The sequence below is a fragment of the Gopherus evgoodei genome, chromosome 1 (genome assembly GCF_007399415.2).
Source record: "Gopherus evgoodei ecotype Sinaloan lineage chromosome 1, rGopEvg1_v1.p, whole genome shotgun sequence".
NCBI classification, from domain to species: Eukaryota; Metazoa; Chordata; order Testudines; family Testudinidae; genus Gopherus; species Gopherus evgoodei.
This window is the reverse complement of record NC_044322.1, coordinates 463,288-491,261: the sequence shown is the minus strand read 5'-3', so window position 1 is coordinate 491,261 and position 27,974 is coordinate 463,288. Positions and strand designations below refer to the sequence as shown.

Below are 27,974 nucleotides of genomic sequence, written 5' to 3'. Positions count from 1 at the left end.
TCACCTCCTCCTCTTCCATCATAGGGCTCTTACTGTTATTGGGGGGGGCTGTTCCCTGAATTGTATCTGCTGTAAGGCATGTAGGTACTATTCCTCACTGCCAAGACCTCTTCTTCCCTAGCTTCATTAGAGAAATTTCAGTCCAAATGGTTAAAGTTTGGCACACTGAAAATGAGGTCTTATAATTGAAGGTGTCAGACGACCTTAATTAAGATGGATGCCACCAGCACAACTTACAATGGCCAATCCATTTGTAAATCCCATTCAGCTAAGCTCGTTGCTCCAATAATGCCTGTGGCAAGGAGTTCCACAGGCCAAATATATATTATGGAAAAAAATATTTTGTCAATATTATATGTGCAGACTTTCAATGTAACTGAACGTTCCCTTGCTCATGTGTTATGAGACAGAGTAAATATAAATGTTTGATCTACTTTTTTATTGATAGAGTCATAGAGTTTAAGGCCAGAAGGGACATTTAGATCATCCAGTCTGACCTCTTGTATAACACAGACCATTAAATTTCACCGTTACCCCTGTATAAGCCCAGATTTATGTTTGACTAAGAACTGGTCTACATGAGGATGTTAAATCACAGAACCATAAAAGCACAGCGTAATCTAACCTAGTCCCCTGCTGAGATGCAGGATTTGTCGTTTGTAAGCCATCCAACACAGCTGGTTATCCAGCCTCCTTTGGACACCTTGCAGTGAAGGTGCTTCCACAACCTCCCTAGTTATGTGTTCCATATTCCTCCTGTTCTTACAGTGAGGAAGTTTTTCCTGAGATTTTTTCTAAATCTGCTCTGCTGTAGTTTCAAGCTATTGCCTGTTGTCCTGCCCTCTGTGACCAAAGAGAGCATTTTTTCTTCATCTTTTTTACGGCAGCCTCTCAAGTATCTGAAGACCACTGTCATGTCCCCATAAGACTCCTCTTTTCCATGCTAAGCATACCCAGTTCCTTCAGTGTTTGCCCTTATGGCTGGCATTCCATCCCCTTGATCAACCTTGTCACTCACCTCTGGATCCTTTCCAGTTTCTCTACAAGCTTCCTATATGGCGTGAATAGAACTGAACATCGTACTGCAGCTCAGGCCTAACCAACACCGAGTAGAGCAGTACTATCACCTCCTGTGACTTGCAAGCTCTGCCTCTGCTAGTGCAAAAGAAAATTGCATTACCTTTTTGTGCAACAGAAAAAAATCCGTCAGAGATGTATCTGTATCAACCTAACCCTGCGTTAGCATGAGGTCAACGGAGGAATACTTCCATCGACCTAGCTACCACCCCTCAAGAGCTGGATGAACTAGGCTGATGGGAAATCCCTGGCCGTCACTACGAGTACTTTTTTCAGAGTAGCAGCCATGTTAGTCTGTATCCGCAGGAAGAACAGGAGTACTTGTGGCACCTTAGAGACGAACACATTTATTTGAGCATAAGGTTTCGTGAGCTAAAACCAATTTCATCGGATGCATGTAGTGGAAAATACAGAAGGATGATATATATATATATACACAGGGAACATGAACCAATGGGTGTTACCATACACACTATAAGGAAAGTGATCAGTTAAGGTGAGCTATTATCAGCAGGAGAGAAAAAGAACTGTTTGTAGTGGTAATGAAAATGGCCCATTTCCAGCAATTGACAAGGAGATGTGAGGAACCGTAGGGGGTTCTGTTTACACAGAAGTGCTATGGCAGCGTATCATAAACCTAGTCCCAGATTTGGACCTTAGCATCCAAAATATGGGGGTTAGCATGAAAACCTCCAAGCTTAGTTACCAGCTTGGACCTGGTAAAGCTGCCACCACCCAAAAAATTAGAGTGTTTTGGGGCACTCTGGTCCCCCCAAAAATCTTCCCTGGGGACCCCAAGACCCAAATCCCTTGAGTCTCACAACAAAGAGAAATAAACCTTTTCCCTTCCCCCCTCCAGGTGTTCCTGGAGAGACACACAGAAGCAAGCTCCGTGAATCTAAACAGAGGGATTCCACCCTCCCCGTTCCCAGCCTTGGAAAACAGAAGTACCGAGAGCTAATCTCTCTCTCCCCTCACCCAGAGGGAATGCAAAGTCAGGCTAGTAAATCTAACACACACAGATTTCCCCCTGACTTCTTCCTCCCACCAATTCCCTGGTGAGCACAGACTCAATTCCCTGGAGTTCCCCACTAAAGAAAAACTCCAACAGGTCTTAAAAAGAAAGCTTTATGTAAAAAGAAAGAAAAATACATAAAAATGGTCTCTCTGTATCAAGGTGACAAATACAGGGTCAATGGCTTAAAAGAAATATGAATAAACAGCCTTATTCAAAAAGAATATAATTCAAAACACTCCAGCAACTATACCCAGGTAAATACAAAAGAAAACAATAGAAACCTTACTGCCTTACTATATTTGTACTTACAACTTGGAAACAGAAGATTAGAAAGCAGGAAACAGAAATCCTCTCATAGCCGAGAGAGAGACAGACAGAAGACCCAAAAACAAAGGACTCAAACACAACCTTCCCTCCACCCAGACCTGAAAAAGTCTGGTTTCCTGATTGGTCCTCTGGTCAGTTGTTTCAGATTACTTCTTTCCAGGTGAAAGAGACGTTAACCCTTAGCTATCTGTTTATGACACAGTGCCACTGTAGCGTTTTAAGTGTAGATGAGCCCTCAAGCAGATCTTCCAGGAAAGCATCCACTCTGGGTCTGCAGACACAGGGAACTGTAGAATCCACCACTTCCTATCGCAGTTTGTTCCAAAGGTTAATCACCATCAGTGCTAAACATTTGGCCTTTTTTTCCAGCTGGAATTTGTCTGGTTTCAGCTTCCAGCCATTGGACCTTGCTCTGCCTTTCTTCTCTAGATTACAAAGCCAATTAGTCCCCATGAAAGTCTCCGTTTGATCATATTTTTCATAAGTGGATGAAGCTCTTTAAATAACTCCCACTCTGTGAGACATTTTCTCCAGTCTCCAATCATTTCTGTGGCTCTTTTCTCAATCCTCTCCAAGTTTTCAACCTTCTTTTTGAAATGTGGACCCCAGAATTGGATGCAGTCATTTTAACCAATGCCACATGCAGAGGTAAAGTCCTTCCCCTGCTTTCCAACTCACCCCACCCTCTGCATGCATCCAAGGATCGCATCAGCCCTTTTGGCCATAGCATCGCGATGGGAGCTCACGATGAGCTGGGTGTCCACAACGACTCCTGAATCCTTTTCAGGGTCTCTGTACTCCATAATACAGTGCCCTAGTCTGTCGATCAGGCCTGCATTCTCTGTTCCAAAAGGATAACTTTGCATTTGAGTGTATTAAAACATTTTTTTCCTCATGGGCCCAGCCGACCAAACACTCCACATCAATCAGTATGCCTGCCCTGGCCTTCTCGTTGTAAACACTCTGTCAGTCTTTGGATCATCTGCAGATTTTATCTGCAGTGATTTTCCATTTCCTTCCACGTCATTTATGAAAACTTTGAATAGCATTAGGCCTAGAATTTATTTCTGCAGAACCCCACTAAAAACGACCCTATTCACTGACAATAGCCTATTGACAACTGCTTTCTGAGATCTCTCAATTAGCCAGTTTTTAGTTCCTTTTACATGTGCACTGCTGATATTGAATAGTGTTCATATTTTAATCTGAATAGTTTCCCCTAATAAATCAAATATCTCAGAGAAATCAAATGTTATTGCATCTGTGCCGTTCCCTTGATCAGCCAAACATGAAATCTCATAAAAGGATGAAATCAGCTGTATTTGACAAGACCTGTTTCCATAAACCATGTTTCTGACTTGAATGAATTATATTCCTAGACTATTTTTTTAACTACTCCAATACCAGCTTTTCCATTACTTCCTTACCTACTCAAATATTTTTTAAATGTTCCTTTCATGTTTTAATTATTTACATTTAATACATTTAATTATTTACATTTAATAAGTGTCCTGTATTTGCCTTTTTTTCTTGTTTTTGTTTTGGCTCCGCTGCTCTTTGATTGCATAATGGCTTCAATGAGATTTGTGAATAATGGGTCAGTTTGTAACTCTAAGGTTCTACTGTAGATGTGGTGCATGTAGTGTATCATATTAACATTATGTATCCATCCAGGCATTTGTCCTGCGACCATCATCCTAGACCCTGGGCACATAAAGAAAGTCAAGAGGACATACAGTACATGCAGGAATTTCTCCCCTGCTACATGTTAGATTCCAACACAACCAACTTCACCAACCCCTCCACCTTCATCCTGCTGGGCATTCCTGGCCTGGAGGTGGCCCAAGTCTGGATCTCCATCCCCTTCTGCACCATGTATGCCATAGCCATCTTGGGGAACTTCACCATCCTGTTCATTGTGAAGAGGGAGACGAGCCCCCATGAGCCCATGTACTATTTCCTCTGCATGCTGGCCATCACCGACCTGGTCCTGTCCACTTCCACTCTACCCAAAATGCTGAGCATCTTCTGGTTCAATTCTAGGGAGATCAATTTCAGTGCCTGCCTCACCCAGATGTACTTCATTCACTGCTTCTCAGTGATGGAGTCTGGGATTTTCGTGGCCATGGCTTGGGATCGCTACGTGGCCATCTGTGATCCCCTGAGACATTCCATTATCCTGACAAACCCCATGGTGGCCAAGATCATCCTGGTTGTGGTGTTGCGCGGTAGCATGCTCGTACTGCCCTATCCCTTCCTGGTTAGGCAGTGGCCATATTGCAGAACCAACATCATCTCCCACACCTACTGTGAGCACATAGCCGTGGTGAAGCTGGCCTGCACAAACATCCGCATTAGTAGTTACTATGGCCTCTTTGTGGCATATTTGGTGACCGGTCTGGATGTATTTTTTATCGCTGTGTCCTATATCCAGATCCTCAGGGCCATCTTCAGCCTCCCCACAAAGGATGCTCGGCTGAAGACTTTTGGGACCTGCAGCTCCCACATCTGTGTCATCTTAATCTTTTACATTCCATCTCTCTTCTCCTTCCTCATGCACCGGTTTGGGCACAATTTGGCCCTGCATTTACACATTCTCATTGCCAATGTGTACCTCCTGGTGCCCCCCATGCTAAATCCCATCATCTATGGGGTGAGGACCAAACAGATCTGGAACAGGCTGCTCCAACTCTTTACTCATACAGGGACCTAAAGATTTTTCTCCTTGTGCTTTGACTCTCAGACTGAGGTCCACTGGCTGGTGACATGGTGCCAGACCCTCTTTCTGAATCAGTTACTGGACAGTCAAAGAGACATTAAATCCTTTCCTGACCGTACTGTGCTTTGTCAGCATGATAAACTGGGGAATTTGTCTTGTACAGCTCATATGGTTTCCACTTTACAAGTGCTAGTAAATGAAATATTGAGACTTTGCTTCCTACCCTGTTTCTTCCACCAAGGCCTCCCCTCTGCCCCATCTCCTTCCCCAATTCCCCTCCATCTGAGTAGCCTAGTCCATCAAGGCCGAGGGACTCACCTCGTCGTTTTCTCCTCTCTTCCCCTCCCTCATAACTCTCTAGATTGTCTCCACCTCCCTCCCTGCCCAGACTGTGCTCCCTCTGCTCCGGGTCTGAGACATGCGCTCTTGCAGCTCAGGATGATCAGGGGTGACATGAATTAATAACCCAAAGCCTCCCCCACACTGCAGCAACTGGACACCACCAGATCCCCTTTTTGACCATACTTTCTGGTTCAAAACTGGGTAGCTGACAACCCTAAGTGGCACCCAGAAGCAGAAGCCAAAACCCTGACTGTCTGGGTAAAACCCAGATGGGTGGAAACTATGTTAGCTCATGTCTGATTGAGTTAACCCTCTGTATCCTTATGTCTTTGGGCTTTTCCTGTGCTCTTCACTCACGTAGCTTATGCAAAGGGGCAGGATGCTGAGATGGAGGCATCTGTCTATAAATCGGTTGGTCATCAAAGACTATCAGCACTTAATGAGATATTGCCCAGACAGAAGAAAGAAGTAACTGTATTCTAGATAAAAGCCAGTTTTCTCCAATGTCTCTGCAGAGGGGTGGACGTGGAAGGAATGGCACCTCCCCTGAAGAGTGAACAGAGAGGAGAGGGTTTGGTTCATCCCTTTATAAACAGAGAGACTGGATGAGCCAGAAGAAGCTGGGGTAGGAGAGAAGGACAAGGGCAGAGGAGGGGACTCTGGTTGCAGGGCTCTGGCTGCAGCACAGAGACAGACTCCAGCTGGAGGAGGAGCCAGGAGTTCCACGAGGTGACCCCTGGGAACCCCAGAATGGGTCTGACTAAATCTCAAAGAATGCTCCAGGGTGGTGAAGAGACAGAGGCAGGGAATGGCATGTAGGTGTTGTATTCTGTTTAACTGGATCGGGGTATCTCTTGTGGAATTGTTTTAGCAGCCCTCTTTGGAAGGCCTGGGTCTGTTTGCTTTAACAATCCTGTGCCCTGAAACAGAGAAACTGGAAACAGAGTGCGCCCAAGGGGGAGCTTTGGGCAGGGGGTGCTGAAGCAATTGGAGAGTCTGGGGAAGCAGCCTAGTCTCAGGGCCTTGGTGTGCAGATCTCAGTTCCCAGAGAGAGGCGCTAGAATGGAAGCTGCATCCCAAAAGTGGGCCTAGAAGCCCAGAGCCAGAGGCAGGCCTGGACAGTGCTTGGACTCCAAATCACATGGAGCCATTGTGGGGGCCCAAACACTGCCATTGGGCGGGTGTCAAGCTGTGGGAGCTTGTGCAGGGCTGTGACAGAAAACCTGGAGCTGCTTCTCGGATGCTAGGCGACTATGCATGGAAGTGGAGAAGACCTAGGCGATCCCAAACCTCAGGGGAGGTGTCCACAAGATGTTCTCTTTACCCAAATGTGGCCCATTTTCCTCTGCCCTCGGTGCTCTGATTCCTGGACTGATCCAGCCAGGTTGTCCTGTAGGAAATGTTCCCTGAACCAGGCAGTGACAGTTTGGGTTCAGGGAGGTGGTTTGTCTCTCCCTTGGAAACTCTCTCTCTCCCCATGCATTTTGGTCCATCTCTCACTTTCCTTTGTAACTCACCCCCACCACCACAAACACAGACACCTCCTTCTCTCTGACACTTCGAATGTGCCTCCTGTGACACGCTACACCTCGGGGATTCCCCTGTAAACCCCATATTTTTCATTTACATTCAATTGTGATATTGCATATAAAGCATGCCATGTAAGGTATCAGGTGAAAGGTTGTGACCTAGTAAAAGTCACTGTTCTATCTAGACATCTATATCATTAGTGCATATGAAATTATACGATTGTGATGTATAGTTGTCAGTAAAACATGCTGTTAATTGGGGAATTGGCCAGATATTAGCTCCCCAGAGGCAACAGCAAGGAAAATAATGAATGCTATAAAACAGAACACAATGGCCACATTCTTGGCCTTTCTCCTTCTCCCACCTACGCTGCAAGCAACAATGACACTCTGAAGACTGAAGACTCCAACAGAGGAAACTGGCCCAGGTTTCAAGGGAGAAACCTGTGTATATCCAGTGGGGTGAGAAAAACTGGTTAATCTAGATGTTGCCCAGTATAATAGGGTTGAGAGTTTAGACTGCTTGCCTATATTTTCTTTTCTCTCAATAATCACTTTTGTCATAAATAAACTTGTTTTACTGTTTATTTTTGCCAGTGAGTTTGTCTGAAGTGTTTGGTAAATCTGCTCAGGTTTATAGAGGCTGGTGTATTATCACTTTCTATTCATGAACCAGCTCATATATACACCTTAGACATTAGGTATATTCTTAAGGTACCAGGCTTCTTGTTTAGTACTTGTAGCATGTCCAGGCCTGGATGTTTTTGGAGGTGAGCTGTAACCACAATAGGTCCCAGGTGGTCCAGTCCGGGGGCAAGCCAAATGTCTGGTTTCTTTGCCCATTCACTGCTGCCTTCTGAAGGGAGTTGCACATACTGGCCAGATTTGAAACAGCTATCTTGTGTAACATATACCAAGGGCAGATCCCAGGAAGCTGCATCAGGTATGTTTGACAGGAGGATTAATGTTGGGAGTCACATTTCATAGAATCATAGATTATTAGGGTTGGCAAGGAAAGATTATTAGGTTTGCCTCAGGAGATCATCTAGTCCACCCCCTTGCTCAAAGCAGGACCAATCACCAAATGGCCCCCTCAAGGACTTAACTCACAACCCTGGGTTTAGCAGGCCAATGCTCAAACCACTGAGCTATCCCTCCCCTCAATTTTTATTATTATTATTATTATTTTATTTGTTACATACAATGATACAATATAAACAAAATGAATTAATTTATGCATTTTAATTCTGGTTTTATGAACCCATGTTGGAATTTCTTGCACTTTCACAGAGGAATTTGTATGGGCAATACCATGACCTAATTTTTCTCCCGTACGTCCGCCCAAGAGGGGGTCTCTGGAGGGTCCAGGACTTAAGAGGTGCACTTCTACGAGGAACCAGTATGCTTTGCTGAAGTAAAGAGTGAATAATGTCACCTACCGCATCCAAGGCCTCAGATTTGAGGGAGATTGCTTGGTAAGTGGAGGAAATTGACTGGTAACCTGGATGGGTGGGCAAAGATGAGCAGGCATCAAACTGAAAGACAGCTTATTTTCTGCCCAAACAGAGGGGAACTTGGAACATAATTCTTGAAAAGGGTTAGACGTATCCCAAGTCCCCTCTGCATTTGGAGCTACATAAAAAAAGACTGAGTCCAGAAGAATAGATTTGATTTTACAAGAACAGGGGAGCTTTTATAAGTTGTGAGCTGTGCTCCTCCTACCCTTGAAATAGTAATATACTGTTTAGTAGTGGGGAGGGGGAGGTCAGTAATGGAAACAGACGCTTACCAGTCCAGGAGAATTGTGCATGGCCGGCCCCTTATCCATGCCTATAAGTGTGGCCTCAAGGGATTTATATCTGCATCAGCAGCACTGACAGGCAAGGGGGAGCACTGGGTCCTAGCGGGTTATGCGATTTAAAAGCCTGGCCATTTCCGCTTTACTCAGGTGTGAGGAACAGTTGTCAGTCAGTTGAGACACTGATTGGGGCTGTTGTTGGTTACTCAGGGTTATTTGGCTTGGACACTCGGCTGCCCAGTGTCTGGTCTTTCCTCACACAAAACATTGGGAGATGGCGGGGGGCAGTGAGGACAGGACCAGGATCAGGTTGAAAAGTCAGTGAAGTATTGCAGGGATTCAACTGGTCATGATTCTGTCCTGACCTGGCTTTAGGGTTTTGCGCCTGCAGTTTTTTGAGTATGTTGCCAGATGCTACCGGTGTGGTGCTCTGCTCTATTCAATGTTGAGATCAGTCAGCTGCATGCGTGTGCTCCCTCTGTGTGCTGTCTCAGCTCTGCGCAGAGAACTGACCCAACAGACCCTGAGAGAACCCCCAATGACCACAGACTCTTGTAAGGTACGAAGGTACCCGGCCAGGTTTATTTTTGAAGAGAAACACAGTCTCCAGCTCCCCGAATCAGAGATCCAAGGTACTGCTAAGGTGCTGCTAGCTAGTACATCTGTGCTCCCTGGCAATGGACCGGCTCAGTCAATGGCAGGACTTTCCATTGCCCTTAGACCAGACAAAGACACCACCCCGGGGTGAATTCTTACACACAGGTACAAATCAATCCCGATGTATTGGGATGCAACCACTCTACGTAGCAAGATGCTGCCTCTCACCTCGTACATTTCGGTTCAAACAAAACAACTCTATCCATCATATTACCCTTTGGCCCTGTCATTGGGATGGGTCAGCCTGTTCCTTGTTATCCGTGTGGAGTGTACGAGCATACAAATGTTCTGATCTCTGGTGACCAGTACCTGATAGATATGTCTGTTTGCAGCATCAGCCCTATCCTTGCCAGCTTCTGTGAGCAGGGCCTGCCTCTGGCTCACAATTAACTTTGCTTTATGTGAGCAAAGTCTTGGCCATTACTTTAGTTCAGGCCTTAGGCCTCATACTGGGCCTTTGATACCAAGGTTTCGATCTCAGGGCCTCCTCTTACTACACCTGAGACACCCACAATTATAGCCGCCTACGTTATCTTTTGCTGTTACCACAGCAACACGAGCAGCTTTGCTCGTTATCTCTTTGGCCTGTCTGACTTTGCATTCAGAGGCCTACATAAATATGGATTCATAATCAGAGCCTGGGTTCACTCTCAAATTAAGGGCTGTTTGCAGGTGGGAGTTAAAACCTTCCTTTAACATCTTTAAATATGCCTGGTCAGTTTTTTTGGGGGGTGGGGTCTACAATGCCTGCATGGCTGGAATACATCTCCCACTTTCTTTCCCAGTATTGAGAGGCCGGCTCGTCCTTGCTTTGTACGCAGCCCATGATCAGTTCCCAATTACTGGCTCTGTTCTCCAAGGCTTCTTGGACGGCTTCCTTAAACTGAGTGCAGGCACAGGTCGTATCATTGTCAGATTCAAATTTAACAGAGGTCCAAACGCCGTTTTGCTGCCCTTCTGTAGGGATGTTGGCCCATTGGAGCATTTAGATTGGAGCATTTAGCTTCTGTTAAGATATAAAGATCCCTGGGATGTAACATACAGGTGGTAACCATCTGGCTTATTCTTTTCCAGAATATCAAATTTGGATTTTTGTGCTTTAGATCAGGGAGATCTTTTAGTAAAGCTCTCATTTCCTCTGTGCTGAGAGGAGTGTACTTTTAGGTATTATTATCCACTCCATTTCACCTGTCCCTGACCACCAAGTGAGGCCAAGGGAGCACTGCCACTTAATTTTGGGTTTAAAGGGGGGCAGGAGGAGGAGGAGGGGGCCAATTATCTTGATCTTCCCCCAAGCGTGCCAGGTTCCAATTTTGAATTGGTTTCTCAAGGTGTTTCCAATTAATTTCATTTTGGTTTTTATCAGAATCACCGCTTGACTCAGGGTTAGTAAAATGACCCTTTTGTTGTATGCTAGCAACAATACGACATGCAGAAAAGGTGGGTTCTTTTGTTTGTTTTTTTAAGTTTTGCTTTTAGAGTAATGTTTTCTGCTTCAAGCTCTCTCAGCTCACGGTTGCAATCTGCCTTTTGATTCAGTTCTGATGTAAGAGCCTTTCGGAGTGTTTCCAAGTCTTGTCATTCCTTTCATCTTGCAGTACATGACGATGCCTTTCCCTAAGCTTTCTTTTGCCTGACCAGAGTCCAGACCACCACAGCACACTATCTATCATACTCGTACCCTCATTCCAGCCTTCTTTTGCCATTATCTTTTCAATCTTCCCATCTTTCCCTTTCATAAAATCAATGAGTTTCCCTCCCATGGAGGACATGACTGACGTTCCCCAGGGCCAGTCAATGCCTCTGCCTTCTGTAGAGGGTGTCACTGGTGCACCCTGGGGCACGCCAACGGATACCTCCCCCGCCCCATGGAGGGTATTGTTGATGCTTTCTGGGGCAATTCATAAGACATTGTATCCCAGCTCTCTGAAACCCACTTACGCGACGCTTCAGGGGACACTGACTGAGCACACCCTTGTTCTCAGTTTACTGCAGCACACACTTGGGGTGCTGAGTACCTGGCAGTGCAGCCTTCGCCTCCAGCAATTCCTGCACCCTAACAATCACTGCAGCACACACTCGGGGTGCTGAGTACCTGGCAGTGAAGCCTTCACCTCCAGCGATCCCTGCACCCTAACAATCACTGCAGCACACACCCTGGTGCTCAGTACCTGGCAGCGCAGACTTCCCCTCCAGCGATCCCTGCACCCCAACAACCTTGGCCACAAACACAGTTCCATTCAGCCCACTTACCTGTGCTCCCTATATGTGGTTCATATTAAAAAAGGGGTGTGGAGGGATGCCTCGGGGAGTTCCAAAACAAGGCGTGTGCTAGAGGTGGTAAGTAAAAAGGTACTCACCTTTATCCCTGGTTGTGAGAAACTCTTCGAGGATTCCCGATCCTACCCTGCTCACTGCATCAAAACTGTTAGGCAAAAAAATTATTTTTCCCAAGAATCAGGCAAGCAAAGACAATACTGAAGGGGGTTGTACGTTTAGAGGTCATCCTGCTTGCATCATACATTTATGGCTACCTTGTGGGAGAAGGAGACAGGGTGGGGAGGGGAGGGATGAGTGCTTACAGACATCCGGTGAGTTGTGAAGTGAGGGTTAGCGTTGTTCTAAGAGCTGAGTTACTGGGTGGGCATTGACCATATAAGCTGAGCTAAGTTATCAGGTATTGACAGAAACTTGCTTCTCAACAGTTTATGTCTTTTCTGCTGTCTGAATTTTAACTCCTTCCTGACACTATGTACAAGTATTTTAACTGTGTTTGCCCCTGGGTAACACCCACAAGGTAGTTTACATCCAGTCTAGCCAGCATATTGTGGATGAACCATTCAAGGTTAGGGCCCATTAAGAAACACAAAGGGCCTTAGAAGAATCTTATCCCCACCTGATGGACGATTCTCTGAAGGTACCAGCCAGGATATGGGCAATGGCCCCTGCAAGGGCATCTGACCAGCTGATGTGACACTGGACTCTGTCTTACGTCTGTAATTTTCCCCTAACTGCGCTGGGGGCTTTTGCTTGGAAGATTGAATTTCCTTCCTCATGGCAGAAGCTCTAAAAGGGGGAAGTGACATCATCACTTGGTGTCACTCTCCCACAACTAATCACCTTGGAATATTTTAGGAATAAGGACGGAACTGGGGCTGTGGTGCTAGGCTTCAGGGATTTCTAGCCTGTGTATGGAAAACTGGGGTACTGTTTGTACCATAATATGGAGATATACCTATCTCCTAGAACTGGAAGGGACCCCATAAGGTCATCAAGTCCAGCCCCCTGCCTTCACTAGCAGGACCAAGTACTGATTTTGCCCCAGTTCCCTAAGTGGCCCCCTCAAGGATTAAACTCACAAGCCTTCAGGACCAGATTTCAAAGAGAAACTGTTGAGCTTCAGTTCCTCAGCAACTTTGACACCATCAGCTCAGGATTAAAGAAAGACTGTGAATGGCTATCAACTACAAAAGCAGTTTCTCCTCCCTTGGTGTTCACACAACTGCTAGAAAAAGGCCTCATCCTCCCTGACTGAACTAACCTCCTTATCTCTAGCCTGATTCTTGCTTGCATATTTATGCCTGCCTCTGGAAATTTCCACTACATGCATCCAGCGAAGTGGGTATTCACCCACGAAAGCTCATGCTCCAATACGTCTGTTAGTCTATAAAGTGCCACTGGACTCTTTGTTGCTAGTATGTTGATAGTTACTGATGAGAATTACTGATCTCTGATCACTTAGTGACAGCCCTGGGTACCTACAGAAATTGATTGTGTCTCCCCTTAGTCATCTTTCTCCAGAACTCTCTGTCTACTATCTATCCAGCCATCTGAGGTATTTACAGGGTCTCAGACCCTGTGGAGAGCTAGGCACTATCCTTAGTTTTTTTTTACTAATCAACTATGATTTTTAAATATACATAAATGCACAGAGCAGCCAATTCCTCTCTGACTCAACACAGAGCCCCAGAGTTCTCATCTCCCTTTGGGAAGGTCCCTTAATTACTGTTTACTCCTACACCTGGATAAAGAGCACAGAAGTGCAGACATAGAAAAAGAGAGATTGGCTAGAGTGTCTCCAGTGTCCAGCCTGTTTCCATTCATACGTCGCTTCTCTTCAAAAGACTGAGTGAACTGCCCTGGGATTACACAGAGCTATATTATAAACAGTGCACACCCCTATGTCAGCTTTTGGCATGAGCTGTTGCTGCAGATCCTGGGGTGAGAGAGGTGTGGGACACGGCTACCTGAGGGGGATTCCCAGGGAAGACACTTCCATCTCACCATTCACAGGTACCCATCTCTTGCTGAGGAGCTCACCTGCTCGACAAGCCCAGTGCAATAACATATGTATGATGGGATAGAGAATAAGTCTGTGGTCAGAACGCTAAGGTTTTCCCATGCCATGTGCTGGGTGGTTTGTGATTGGAACAAAGGCAGCATATGGCAAAAGGATTATAAAAGGCAGCTGTATCATCTCCATTTTGTCTTCAATCCTGCTTCTGACCTCTGGAGGGACTTTGCTACAAATTGAAGCTCTGACCAAAGGACTGAATCCCAGCTGTGGATGTTCCAGAGACTTGATTTGAACCTGCAGTTTATTTCATCACTGTTACAAGCCTGAACCAAGAATGTTGCCATTACTGTATGTAATCGATTCCATTTAACCCATTTTAACTCTCATCTATATTTCTTTCTTTTATGAATAAGCCTTTAGATTCTAAAGGATTGACAACAGTGTGATTTGTGGGTAAGATCTGATTTGTATACTGACCTGGGTCTGAGGATTAGTTCTTTAGATGAGGGGAAAATCTTTTTCTTTTCCTAGGGGATTGGTTTTCAGAAATGGTCATTCCCATAACGAGCTGCCCTTGTGGTGATACTGGGAAACTGGAGTGTCAAAAGGAATTGGTTTGTATTGCTTATGTTTAGCGTGATGTTATTGACATAAACTGTGACTGTATCGATCATTGTTGCAACCACTGTTATATATTTGCAGCAAATATTGTACAAAGTTTGTCATGTGAGGTGTCAATAAAACATTATGATTTGCCAGTTATGATTATGCTGTCTGTATGTGTGTATCATTTTGTAGTCTAAGTTATGAATACTGGCTATGTACTTGTATCTCAAATGGATTTGATTCTAAGTTGCACCAGTGAAGCATTTGCTCAGCTTCTTGAGAAAGGACTATTCTCAGTAAGTGCCCAACCAAGAAACAACTGACAATGGACTTTGTGAAACGCCAATCCACATGTGAGCTTTCCTGGGAATGTTCAAACTAACATGTAAACAATGGCATCAGCCTGCAAACTGAGTTATTAATCGACATGTGACTTGCCCATGTGACTCCAGACTCCCCGTTGCTGCTGTCATTTTCGATACTAAGACCAAAGGGAGGTCCTTCCATGGGCAGAGAATATAAAAGGCCTTGGATAACCCTCCATCTTGTCTTCAATCCTGCTTCTTACTACTGGAGGAACCTTGCTGCAAACTGAAGCTCTGAACAAAGGACTGAATGCCCCATCCAAATGGTGGTTGTACTCTAGATACTTGATTTGAACCTGTAGTTTATTCCATCATTGCTAGAAGAACTTTGCCAATATGTGTGTAATTGATTGCATTTAACTCATTCTAACATTCATCTATATTTCTTTCCATTTATGAATGAATGTTTGGATTTTAGATTCTAAAGGATTGGTAACAGCATGATTTGTGGGTCAGATCTGATGTGTATATTGACCTGGGTCTGGGGCTTGATTCTTTGGAATTGAGAGAACCGTATTCTTTTATTGGGGTGTTGGTTTTCATAACTATTCATTCCCCGGACGAGCGGCACTGGTGGTGATACTGGGAGACTTTAGTGTCTAAGGAAATTGCTTGTGTGACTTGCGGTTAACCAGTGGGGTAAAACTGAAGTCTTCTTTGTCTGGCTGGTTTGGTTTACCTTAGAGGTGGAAAAACCCCAGCCTAGGGCTGTGAGTGCTCTGTTTAAGCAATTGGTCCTGAATTGGCACTCTCAGTTGGGTCCCACCAGAACTGCGTCGTCACAGTCCCTTTATGAGAAAAGAGCCAGAGCAGCCTGTCCCGGATCTGTTTGGTTCTCACCCCGTAAATGATGGGGTTTAGCATGGGGGGAACCAGGAGGTATATGTTGGCCATGAGAATGTGAAAATGCAGGGGCACATTGTGGCCAAACCTGTGTGTGAGGTAGGAGAAGAGAGCTGGGACATAAAAGGATAAAATGGAACAGAGGTGGGAGATACATGTCCCAAAAGTCTTGAGCTGGGCATCCTTTGTGGGGAGGCTGAATACAGCCCTGAGTATCTGGATATAGGACATGGCGATAAAAAACATATCCAGACTCATCCCAGAGACTACCAAAAAGAGGCTGTAGTAAATATCGACGCGAATGTCAGCGCAGGCTTGCTTCACGACGGCTATGTGCTCACAGTATGTGTGGGGGATGATGTTGGTTCTGCAATATGGCCACTGCCTCGCCAAGAAGGGATAGGGCAGTATAAGCATGCTACCGCGCAGCACCACAGCCAGGACAATCTTGGCCACCACAGAGTTTGTCAGGATGGTGGAATGTCTCAGGGGATCACAAATGGCCACATAGCGATCAAAAGCCATGGCCACGAAGATCCCAGACTCCATCGCTGTGAAGCAGTGAATGAAGTACATCTGGGTGAGGCAGAAACTGAAATAGATCTCCCTGGAATTGAACCAGAAGATGCTCAATGTTTTGGGCAGGATGGACGTGGACAGGACCAGGTCGGTGATGGCCAGCATGCAGAGGAAATAGTACATGGGCCCATGCAGGCTTGGATCCCTCTTCACGATGAGCAGGATAATGAAGTTCCCCAAGATGGCTATGGCGTACATGGTGCAGAAGGGGATGGAGATCCAGATATGAGCCGCCTCCAGGCCAGGAATGCCCAGCAGGATAAAGTTGGAGGGGTTGATGAAGTTGGTTGTGTTGGAATCTGACATGGGATAGGGGAGAAGGTTTCCAAATCTGAGGCAGAATGGTGTCTCCTCCATGTACCATACGTTCCCCCAACTCCCCTAAGTGCCCAGGGTCTAGCGTGATGATCGCAGGACAAACACCTGGATGGAGAGACAGTGTTAATATGAGACACTACATGCATTACTGGGGGCTGTTCTCATGGGTAAAGGGCTGATTGGTCGCTCCTCAAACACTGAAAACTGGTATTTTCATTCTTCAGAGGAATTAATTCTGAACAACTGGCCCTACTAATGCCAATTCCATACTGCATGGTGCTCCATGCAGCAATCAATCCTGCACATCACGGTGCAGGAAATATTAATAGGCACCAGCAGGAAACACAAGCGTGGATACTGGTTATCCATCACTGTTCCTTAATGCAATGAAAGCCAGGCTAGACTGTCCAGGTTGTAGAAAGTTCCTCATTCACCCAGATGCTCAACATCTGAGAGTGGGGAAAAAAATGAGTTTTTTTGCAAAGACATGTGCCAGGGGATAGATCCCAGCTAGAGCACAGTTCAGGGAAAAGACCCGGGCATCACTGATAGAAACTTTACAGAAACACTTGCGCATTCCTAGCAGTGGCCAAACAAAGACAATGTTCGTATGCCGAAGGAATGGGATGGAGAATAACCTGCTCTGCACATGTTCTTGGTTGTTGTCACTCAGTCTCTTAAAGGATATAGCACACAGAAAGGGGACTTCTGAGACTGGTTATGAGAATGGGGATGGTGCCATATGCGGACAGACTGAAAAGTCGGGGACTGTTCAGTTTAGAGAAGAGACAAAGAAGGGGGCATATGATAAGGAGAACAAAATAAACAAATGAACTGATTACATTCAAATGGAAAAATGCAGAACAGTTCCCAACCAGTAATATGTATAGACAGTGCTTCAAAGGGGCTAATTCCCCAAAGTTGAGGCAACATATCAATAAAACTAATTGGAAGGTTAAATTTAGACAGAAAAATGGGAATGAAACTTGGGAGTTCTTTAAATTTATTAGATAGCTAAAACTCCACAATAACACAGCCAAGAAAGTGGAAAACTTTGGCTAAAAACCTAGTTCAGTGGCAAAGCGAAGTAAAGGCAGTAATTGGGCCCGGGGGAGGGGAAATGAGTAACACATAACAAATTAGAAAAAAGGGAAAATAGCTAACAAACAATACAAATTGGAATTAATGAAAATTGATAAGTAATGTGAAAGATGTCAGGGAGAAATCTGTGAGTGGCATGGCTAAGGATCCAAAAAAGGAGGTTATTAAGAAAGAAAGAAAGCCTAGAAAAGGTTTTGGCCAATTCCTAGAGGGAGAAAAGAAAATTGTTAATGTTGCAGGAAAGGCAGAGGTGTTCAAGAAATATTTTTGTTCTGCATTTGGAAAGAAGCAGTATGAGGTATTTATATCACATGAGGTGATGAAATATATATATTTCATCACCTCATGTGATATATATATATATATATATATATATATATATGAAAAAGCATATATAGAACAGTACTGTGCTAAATTTAAACTATCAAAAATAAAGGGAAAGCTTTAAAAAAAGATTTGACAAGATTAGAAAACAGTGGAAGCTGGTATGGGATTAGTTAAAAAAAAAAGTCTAGGAATATAATTAATGCCAGTCAACGACCGGGTTTATTTAAAACAGATCTCGTCAAATAAACCTGATTTCATCATTTAATGAGAGAACCCATTTGTTTGAACAAGGGAACCACATAGAAACAATACACTTTGATTTCTCTGAGTCATTTGATTTAGTAGGGGAAAACATTCAGATAAAAAAATCAACACTATTCAATATCAGTAAAACACATGTTAAATGGACTAAAAACTGGCTAACTGATAAGCAGTCTCAGAAAGCAGTTGTCAATGGGCCATTGTCAGTGAATCAGGCTGTTTCTGGTGGGTTTCTGCAGCGATCAATTCTAGGCCTGACGCTGTTCAATATTTTCAGCAACGATCTGGAATCAAATAGAAAATCACTGCAGACAAAATTAGCAGATGACCTAAAGAATGGCAAAGTGGGAACAATGAGGAGGCCAAAGCAGGTACTTTGATGGATCTGGGGTGTTTGGTGAGCTGGGTTAATGCAAACAAAATGTTTTAATACAGACAAATGAAAAGTTATCCTCTCGGTACAGGTAATGCAGGGCTGACCCTCAGACTAGGGCCTGTATTATGGAGCGCAGGGACACTGAAAAGGATTTAAGGGTCATTGTGGACAACCAAATCATTGTGAGCTCCCAGTGCAATGCTATGGCCAAAAAGGTGATGCGGTCATTGGCTGCATAAACAGGGGAGTGGTGAGTTGGAGCAGGGGAAGGATTTTACCTCTGCACATGGCACTGGTGAAACCGACTGCGTAAAGTCCTGGGACCCACATTTCAAAAAGGATGTTGAAACATTGGAAAGGGTGCAGAAAAGAGCCACAAAAACGAATTGAGCCTGGAAAAAATGTCTGATGGTGAGACACTCAGAGACCTTCATTTATTTATCTTAAATAGTAATAACGGTCTCTTTAATCTGGCCAAGAAAGGCAGAGCAAGGCTGGAAGCTGAACTCATACAAATTCCAGCTGGAATTAAGGACCCAATATTTAGCACTGAGCGTAATTAACCATTAGGACAAACTGCATTGACCTCCAGCTGAGGCATGATTTCCCTTTACAAAAACTTTGTTGACTCTTCCTCAAAAAATTATGTTTTTCTATGTGTCTGACAATTTTTTTCCTTACCATCATTTCAACCAGTTTCATAGAATCGTTAAGGGACCTCAAATGATCATCTAGTCCAAGCCCCTGCTCAAAGCAAGACCAATCCCCAACTTGCCCTCTCAAATATTGAATTCACAACCCTGGGTTTAACAGGCTGATGCTCAAACCAATGAGCTATCCCTTCCAGCCCTGCACAAAAGAAACAAAACAACTCTGCTTGAAGCAGGACCAGTCTCCAGATTTTTACCCCAGTTCCCCAAATGAGTTCCTTAAAGAATTGAACTCACAAGCCTGGATTTCATAGGCCAATGCTTAAACCACTGAGCTTTCCCTCCCCTTACTTTGCTTGGTACTGAAGTCAGGCTTCCTGGTGTGTAATCGCCAGGATCACCTCTGGAGCCCTTTTTAAACAATGACGTCACATTAGCTGTCCTCCAGTCATGTGGTACAGAAGCTGATTTAAATAATAGGTTACAGAGTACAGTTAGTAGTTCTACAATTTCACATTCGAGTTCCTTCAGAACTCTTGGGTGAATCCCATCTGGGCCTGATGACTTATTGCGATTTAATTTATCAATTTGTTCCAAAACCTCTTCTAATGACTCCTCAGTCTGGGACAGTTCTTCACACCTAAAAAGAATGGCTCAGATTTGTGAATTTCCCAAACATCCTCAGCTGTGAAGACCGATGCAAAGAATTCATTTAGTGTCTCTGCAATGGCCTTATCATCCTTCACTGCTCCTTTAGCATCTCGATCATCTAGGAGCACCAGTGGTTATTTAGCAGGCTTCCTGCTTCTGATGTACTTAACCATTTTTTTGCTATTACTTTTTGAATCTTTCGCTAGCTGTTCTTCAAATTCTTTTTTGGCTTCCTAATTATATATTTTTTTACTTTGTTTGCCAGAGTTTATGCTCCTTTCTATTTCCTCACTAGGATTTAACTTACACATTTTGAAGGTTTCCTTTTTGCCTCTCATTGTTTTTCTTTTAGGTTCTTGTTTATCCACAGTGGCACTTGTTTGGTTCTGTCACTGTTTTTTGTTTGTTTGTTTGTTTTAGGTTGGGGGATACATTTAAGTTATGGTATCTTTAAAAAGTTTCCATGCAGCTTGCAAGGGTTTCACTTTTCGCTCTGTACCTTTTAACTTCCGTTTGTTTCTGAAATTAAATGCTAAGCGTTGGGCAGATGTGGTGTTTTTCCTCCCATGTTAAATTTAACGATATTATGACAAGCGGTCCAGCTATACACGATCAAAGGCCGAAGAACTGGAAATGTTTAGTTTGGAAAAGAGGAGATTGAGGGGGGACATGGCAGCGGTCTTCAAATATTTGAAAGGCTGCCAGAAAAAAGATGGAGAAATGTTGTCTCTTGTCACAAACGGCAGGACAAGAGGCAAAGGGTTCAAAGTACCGGAAAGCAGATTTTGATTAAACCTCAGGGAAAACTTCCTAACTGTAAGAGCAGTAGGACAATGGAACAGATGCCACGACACGTCATGGGAGCTCGTTCAAAGGAGAGTTTCATAAGTAGGCTGGATAGTCACCTGTCTGGGATGGTTCAGCCCTTGGCAAGTGGTTAGAGCAATTGACCCTTGTGGTCCCTTCTAACCCTATGTAGACCTCAGTCACGTACAAGCCATTGGGCTCAACCCCGGGGTAACTGGGTCAAATTTAATGGCTTGTGCTATGCCGTAGGTCAGACTGGGTGATCTAATGGTCCCTTCAAGTCTGAAACTATATGAATCAATTGATAAAGAAAGTAGATCAGGCATTTATATTCACTGTGTTTCATAACACATGAACAAGGGAACATTCAATGACATTGAAAGTCTGAACATATAACACTGATAAAATAAAATTGTTTGCTTAAATCACTTTTGGCCTGTGGAACTCCTTGGCACAGACATTGTTAGAGCAAAGAGCTTAGCTGAATGGAATTCACGAATGAATTGGCCATTGTAGGTGGTGCTGTTGGCTGTCTGACACCTTCAATTAGGAGACCTGATTTTCAGTTGCTTATAAGTTTGCCAATCTTTAACCATTTGGACTTAAATTCCCCATGCAGTGTGTCTGCTTCTGGCTGAATTGCTTTTTTTAAAATTTCAGGCATAACAGTTCAGTCGACTTCTGAAATGAAGCTAGGAGAAAACATGTCTTGCCCATGTTGACAATTTTTTATAATTATTCCAGCAGATAAAGGTAAAGTAACAGCATACGCCCACCCACCCCCCTCAGTGGGGCCTAAGCAAACTACAGACTATGGCATCAGAAATTGACTTTTGTTTTCTACATCTACTAACACCTTTCCTCCACTGAAATGCAGCCAGTTTGGGGCTGGAGGCCCTGAGCCGGGGTGGGCATAGCAAAGAGGGACATTTAGGTCAATGATATTAGAGCAAATTCATCCCCTGTGGCAAGAGCTCTAAGGTTTTTAATGGCTGCACAGAGAGGAAAGTACCACAAACTTACTCTCTATCTCATCACTCCACTTTTCACTGAGTTTGTCGAGGACGTGAGCTCCTCAGCTAGAGATGAGTACCTGTGAATCCCGATATGGAAGTGTCTTCCCTGAGAATCCCCACATCTCTCTCACTCCAGCATCTGCAGCAAAATCCCTCACCAAAAGCTGAGGGTGTGCAGTATTTATAATATAATTGTGTGCAGTCCCAGGAGGGTTCGCTCAGCATCTACTGGAGAAGCGGCATCTGAATGCAAACTGGCTGGAGACCAGCCTGTCTGTGTTTCTGTGCTCTTTATCCACTTTAGGAGTAAATAGTAATTAAGGGACTTCCCCAAAGGGAGATGAGAACCCTTGGGTTCTGTGCTGAGTCAGATATGAATTGGCTGCTTTGTGCATATTTAAAAATTATAGTTGATTAGTAAAAAAAACTAGGATAATGCCGAGATCTCCATAGGGTCTGATACCCTGTAAATGCCCAAGAGGGATGAGTAGAGAGTAGACAGAGAAATCTGGAGATAGATGCCTGAGGGGAGACACAAACACTCTGCAGACACACAGGTCTGTTGTTAAGGGATCACAGATCAATAATTCTCACCAGTAGCTATCATTATACTGTGCAGCACCTTTCACTGAAGGATCATCAAAAAACCTAGCAAAGGAAAGTCACTATGAACATATCCCCATTTTACAGTGATTTAGTTGGAGTTTAGGTCCTGCTTTGAGCAAGGGGTTGGAGTAGATGACCTCCTGATGCCTTTTCCAACCCTAACCATCTTCTATGAGAGGCTGATTTTTTATGAGCTCGTGCTGTGTAGATCTTTCTATACAGTGCAAGACAGTATTATTTTAGGTTTATTCCCCAAAGGGAGTATTCACGTGAGTGCTGAGTGAATTCTCTCACACAGAGATGACTTCAGTTTGTGTCTGTAGCTGGGTGTGGCCCTACCTGTGTGTGTGTGCTGCAAGAGGCCGGAGAGCATAATTTAGCAAAACAGGGAGAGGGAATCCAGGCTGGTGGAGCAGAAGGGGCTCAGTGAAACCCCAGTACATCTGGAGACATCCCAGAAGGGGGGACCAATCCATCAGAGTCTCCAGTAGCTGCTCCGTACCAAGGGGCTGCACAAGATCAGGAGTGAGGATATATGGAACCTAGAACCCGCCCTCATAAGCTCTGTCACTTTTGGCAGCTTTCTTGCTGGGGAAACATTACCCGCACCTGGCCCCTGCGCAGTTCTTTGTTCTCCAGCTGATTAAGCATGATTGACTGCCTGCGAGGCAAAGGGGAGGGGCATCCATGGTCGTTAGTTGCTAGATATCAAATGACTAGACAATCAGAGTGGCCCTTGTCTTCTCATCACACCTGTATCTCTGCAGAGTGCAAACCTTTTCCCACCTCTGAGTTAACGATACAGCCTGGAGGGGAAACTGAGACACACACTATAGTCCTACAAAAATATTACAGAAAATGCCCGGTCTGTCACACATGTGAACACTGCAGAACTAACAGACCAACACAACCAAAAGCCTCGAATAATAGCACGTCTACTAGACAGACCCTGAAATAGGCTAGTAGCAGATTGCTGCGAATTCAGAGGACACCATTATCTATTTGCAGTGGATTATTTTTCTAGATATACATTGAATTTGCATATTTGAATGATACAACATGTTGCAGTGTGATCAAAAAATCAAAGAGCGCATTCACCCAGGTTGGTATTGCAGCACAACTATTGGAGGACAATGGACCACAATTCACTGCAGCTGAAGTTAAATCTTTCCAAACAACATATGATTTTGAACACATCACTAGCAGCCTGCATTACCCACAAGCAACTGTAGAGGCAGAGAGAGCTGTACAGAGGGCCAAGGAAATACTGAAGCAGGAAGATCCATTCCTTGCTCTTCTGAGCTACAGATCAACACTCTTAGTAGTGATCAGCAGGGCCGGCTTTAGGCTGATTCCCCCAAATCAGGCCCCACGCCTAAGAGGGCCCCGCACCCAGCCAGAGCGCGGCAAGCCCCGCAGCTCCGCTCCCCCAGCTGGAGCACTGCAGCCCCATAGCTCCGCTCCCCCAGTCGGATAGCTGCAAGCCCTCGGCCCCGCTCCCCTGGCCGGAGTGCGGCAACCCGAAGTACCGCCGAAGACTCAGAGCGCTGCCAAGTGAGTACAAGCTCCATGAATTGGGCCCTGCACTTGCTAAAGCTGGCCCTGGTGATCAGCTATCAGCCATCTCAGCTCCTGATGCAAAGGCAGCTCAGGATAGTTGCAACCTTGGAAAAGAATTGAGCCTCAAAGCGGCTGGATCTCAGAAGAGTGGTCAGATCAGATCAACTGGCAAAAAGAGCTTATGGACACTTTTCTTACTGATGCCACTCAGAGAATTGCCTGATGGGAACCTAGTGACTGTGTTTGTGCCAGACTGGATGGAAGAACATGATGTAAAACTCCAGCTCCAGTAAAGAAAAAGAACACGTCTTTCTCCCCATCTGGGTTTATTTGGTGGTGCCTCCACCCCTCTCGCTCCTTCCTGGCAGGGTCACCGGGGCAGCATGGGAAGAAAATTCTAACCACAGGGTAACCCCCAGTTACTTGCCAGATAGCTGGAGACTCCCAGGAAATAACACAGACACATGCAATGTCTTTAACACAGTCATTACATCAAACAGCAGGTGAATGGAATAGAAGAGGGTAAAACACTATCCTCAGGGCCACTGGTGCCCACACTGATAATACCCGTGAATTCCCCCAGTCACGTGACCTGATACAGCAAAAGTCATATTAGTGTTCATGGGTAGACGTACCTTGGAGGGGCCCTGGATGACCTGCGGCCATGCTACCTTCTGTGCAGGCCACAGTTAGCAATGTGTCTGACTGGGCTCCGCACAGCCCAGAGGACTCACATGTGGGATAAGGTGGCAAGTCTCACCTAGGGATCTGGGGGCTCATTCTGCCTGGCTGGGGGAAGTTTCACCAACAAAGTTCTACAAACTGGGAGTCACCTTGGAGCGGCAAAGGCTCAAACTGGGGCATTTGCTGTCAGGTTCCCCAGAGACTAGTTCTCAGGAGGAACCCTGCATGCAGGCCTGGGGCTCACCAGCCCCCAGCCAGTCCTGCCCTTTCCTTGGCTGGCTCCAGACGGCTCCCAAAATGGCATCCCCCTACTCCTGAGCTCCCAAGGGGCGGGCATTAGGGTGGCCAGATGAGATGAAGAAAATATCAGGACACATGGGGGAGTGGGGAGTCCACTGGCAGAGCAAAGAAAAAAAAAAGCCAGATGCTGCCAGCAGAGTGAAATATCGGGACAAGTATTGGGACAACCACCCAAATATCGGGATGGTCCCGATTTTATCGGGACGTCTGGTCACCCTAGAGGGCATCTCACTCCCTATTGGTTGCTGAGCAGACTCTGAGCCTGCAGTGGCTTACCCCCCACAACCACATGCACCTCTCTGAACTACCAGCACAGGGAGTCCCAGGGACCTCGGTAGCTCTGTGGGGGTTACATTTGCTTTGCTCACAGATAGCACCTTCCACCCAGTTCTGAAATGCTCTATGCACCTTTATGGAGCTACACTCCCACTGCGATGCAGAAAAGCAGTAGAATCTCCTTTTTCATGGCAGAGGAAACCGAGGCACAGACAGGGGACGAGTGATTTTGGGGGGGTTTCCATTTTGGGGGACATTACTTGAGATATCTTAAATGGTGATCTTTTCAGAGATGGCTGAGCAGCCACCTTCTGATGAGGAGTCCTGGGGGCGGGTATGTGTGTGTGTCATGTTCTGTAGTCAAAGCCAGAGGCATCCCACATGATTAGTCACATCTGAAAATCTTGGCTGGAGTAACTTGCCCCCAGTCAGCCAAGGAGTCCTTGGTACAGAGAGCCCAGCTCTGTGCTGCTTTGGGTATTTCAGCTTCTCAGCGCGATTTGCTCTTTTGCTGCAGTGCAAGGAGCCATGGTCTATCTCAATCCAGGCCTGTCCCAGCAGGACAGTGGGATCACCTTCTTGCTTCATGCTGAGCAAATGCCACTGGGTCACAGGCAGTCGGGAATGTCAGACAGACCCAGGACGCCAGACATGGTCTTGTTTAACACCCACCTTGGCTGTAGCCTTTAAGTGCTGCCGCAATACAAATGCTTTATAATAATAGTTAATGATTTCAGCTCTGCCACAGACTCCAGGTGTGTCCTTGGACAAGTTCATTAATCTACCCTGCCATTCCCCATCTGTAAAATGGAGATAATACTTCCCTCTGTCCCAGGAGTACGGTCCTTGGGCAAGGCTCTGCTTCGACTTGGATGAGGACCATGGAAGGACCCAGCTTGAAGGAAGCACGTTCTGATGCAGTGAAGTTCAAGAAAAGCAGCTCAAGTGAAAACCCCAGAAAGCAGGAAACCGGAGCAGCTCCAGCAAAGGCCTTTGGTGGTGATGGGGGACTTCAACTATCCAGATATATGTTGGGAAAATAACACCGTGGGGCACAGACTATCCAATAAGTTCCTGGACTGCATTGCAGACAACTTTCTATTTCAGAAAGTTGAAAAAGCTACTAGGGGGGAAGCTGTTCTAGACTTGATTTTAACAAATAGGGAGGAACTTGTTGAGAATTTGAAAGTAGAAGGAAGCTTGGGTGAAAGTGATCATGAAATCATAGACTTTGCAATTCTAAGGAAGGGTAGAAGGGAGTACAGCAAAATAGAGACAATGGATTGCAGGAAGGTGGATTTTGGTAAACTCAGAGAGCTGATAGGTAAGGTCCCATGGGAATCAAGACTGAGGGGAAAAACAACTGAGGAGAGTTGGCAGTTTTTCAAAGGGACGCTATTAAGGGCCCAAAAGCAAGCTATTCCGATGGTTAGGAAAGATAGAAAATATGGCAAAAGACCACCTTGGCTTAACCACGAGATCTTGCGTGACCTACAAAATAAAAAGGCGTCATATAAAAAATGGAAACTAGGTCAGATTACAAAGGACGAATATAGGCAAATAACACAGGAATGCAGAGGCAAGATTAGAAAGGCAAAGGCACAAAATGAACTCAAACTAGCTATGGGAATAAAGGGAAACAAGAAGACTTTTTATCAATACATTAGAAGCAAGAGGAAGACCAAGGACAGGGTAGGCCCACTGCTCAGTGAAGAGGGGGAAACAGTAACGGGAGACTTGGAAATGGCAGAGATACTTAATGACTTCTTTGTTTCGATCTTCACTGAGAAGTCTGAAGGAATGTCTAGTATAGTGAATGCTTACGGGAAGAGGGTAGGTTTAGAAGATAAAATAAAAAAAGAGCAAGTAAAAAATCACTTAGAAAAGTTAGATGCCTGCAAGTCACCAGGGCCTGATGAAATGCATCCTAGAATACTGAAGGAGTTAATAAAGGAGGTATCTGAGCCTCTAGCTATTATCTTTGGGAAATCATGGGAGACGGGGGAGATTCCAGAAGACTGGAAGGGGGCAAATACAGTGCCCATCTATAAAAAGAGAAATAAAAACAACCCAGGAAACTACAGACCAGTTAGTTTAACTTCTGTGCCAGGGAAGATAATGGAGCAGGTAATTAAAGAAATCATCTGCAAACACTTGGAAGGTGGTAAGGTGATAGGGAATATCCAGCATGGATTTGTAAAGAACAAATCGTGTCAAACTAATCTGATAGCGTTCTTTGATAGGATAACGAGCCTTGTGGATAAGGGAGAAGCGGTGGATGTGATATACCTAGACTTTAGTAAGGCATTTGATAAGGTCTCGCGTGATTTTCTTATAGATAAACTAGGAAAGTACAATTTAGATGGGGCTATTATAAGGTGGGTGCATAACTGGCTGGATAACCATACTCAGAGAGTAGTTATTAATGGCTCCCAATCCTGCTGGAAAGGTATAACAAGTGGGGTTCCTCAGGGGTCTGTTTTGGAACCGGCTCTGTTCAATATCTTCATCAATGATTCAGATGTTGGCATAGAAAGTACGCTTATTAAGTTTGCGGACGATACCAAACTGGGAGGGTTTGCAACTACTTTGGAGGACAGGGTCAAAATTCAAATGATCTGGACAAATTGGAGAAATGGTCTGAGGTAAACAGGATGAAGTTCAATAAAGATAAATGCAAAGTGCTCCACTTAGGAAGGAACAATCAGTTTCACACATAAAGAATGGGAAGAGACTGTCTAGGAAGGAGTATGGCAGAAAGAGATCTAGGGGTCATAGTAGACCACAAGCTTAATATGAGTCAACAGCGTGATACTGTTGCAAAAAAAAGCAAACATGATTCTGGGATGCATTAACAGATGTGTTGTAAACAAGGCATGAGAAG

The 27,974-nt window shown here is 44.9% G+C and overlaps 2 protein-coding genes across 2 annotated transcripts; one reads left to right on the top strand and one right to left on the bottom strand.

Annotated features, from left to right (window-relative positions):
* Positions 1-4,143: 4,143 nt before the first annotated feature.
* LOC115648314 (olfactory receptor 52R1-like) lies at positions 4,144-5,135 on the top strand. The gene has a single exon (XM_030555699.1). The coding sequence runs from the start codon at positions 4,164-4,166 to the stop codon at positions 5,133-5,135; it is 972 nt and encodes a 323-aa protein (XP_030411559.1). The 5' UTR covers positions 4,144-4,163.
* An 8,511-nt stretch (positions 5,136-13,646) lies between these two features.
* On the bottom strand, positions 13,647-22,280 carry LOC115647965 (olfactory receptor 52E4-like). The gene is made up of 3 exons (XM_030554941.1): positions 22,259-22,280; positions 15,502-16,456; positions 13,647-13,683 (listed from the first exon to the last, which is right to left on the bottom strand). The coding sequence occupies exons 1-3, from the start codon at positions 22,269-22,271 to the stop codon at positions 13,647-13,649; spliced, it is 1,005 nt and encodes a 334-aa protein (XP_030410801.1). The 5' UTR covers positions 22,272-22,280.
* Positions 22,281-27,974: the final 5,694 nt, after the last annotated feature.

Coding starts and splice junctions, on each gene's coding strand:
- LOC115648314 (XM_030555699.1), top strand. CDS start 4,164: ATGCAGGAATTTCTCCCCTGCTACATGTTAGATTCCAACACAACCAAC.
- LOC115647965 (XM_030554941.1), bottom strand. Junction 13,684..15,501: donor ACTGTGACGACGCAGTTCTG/GTGGGACCCAAC, acceptor CTCTCACCCCAG/GATCTGCAGCAACAGCTCAT.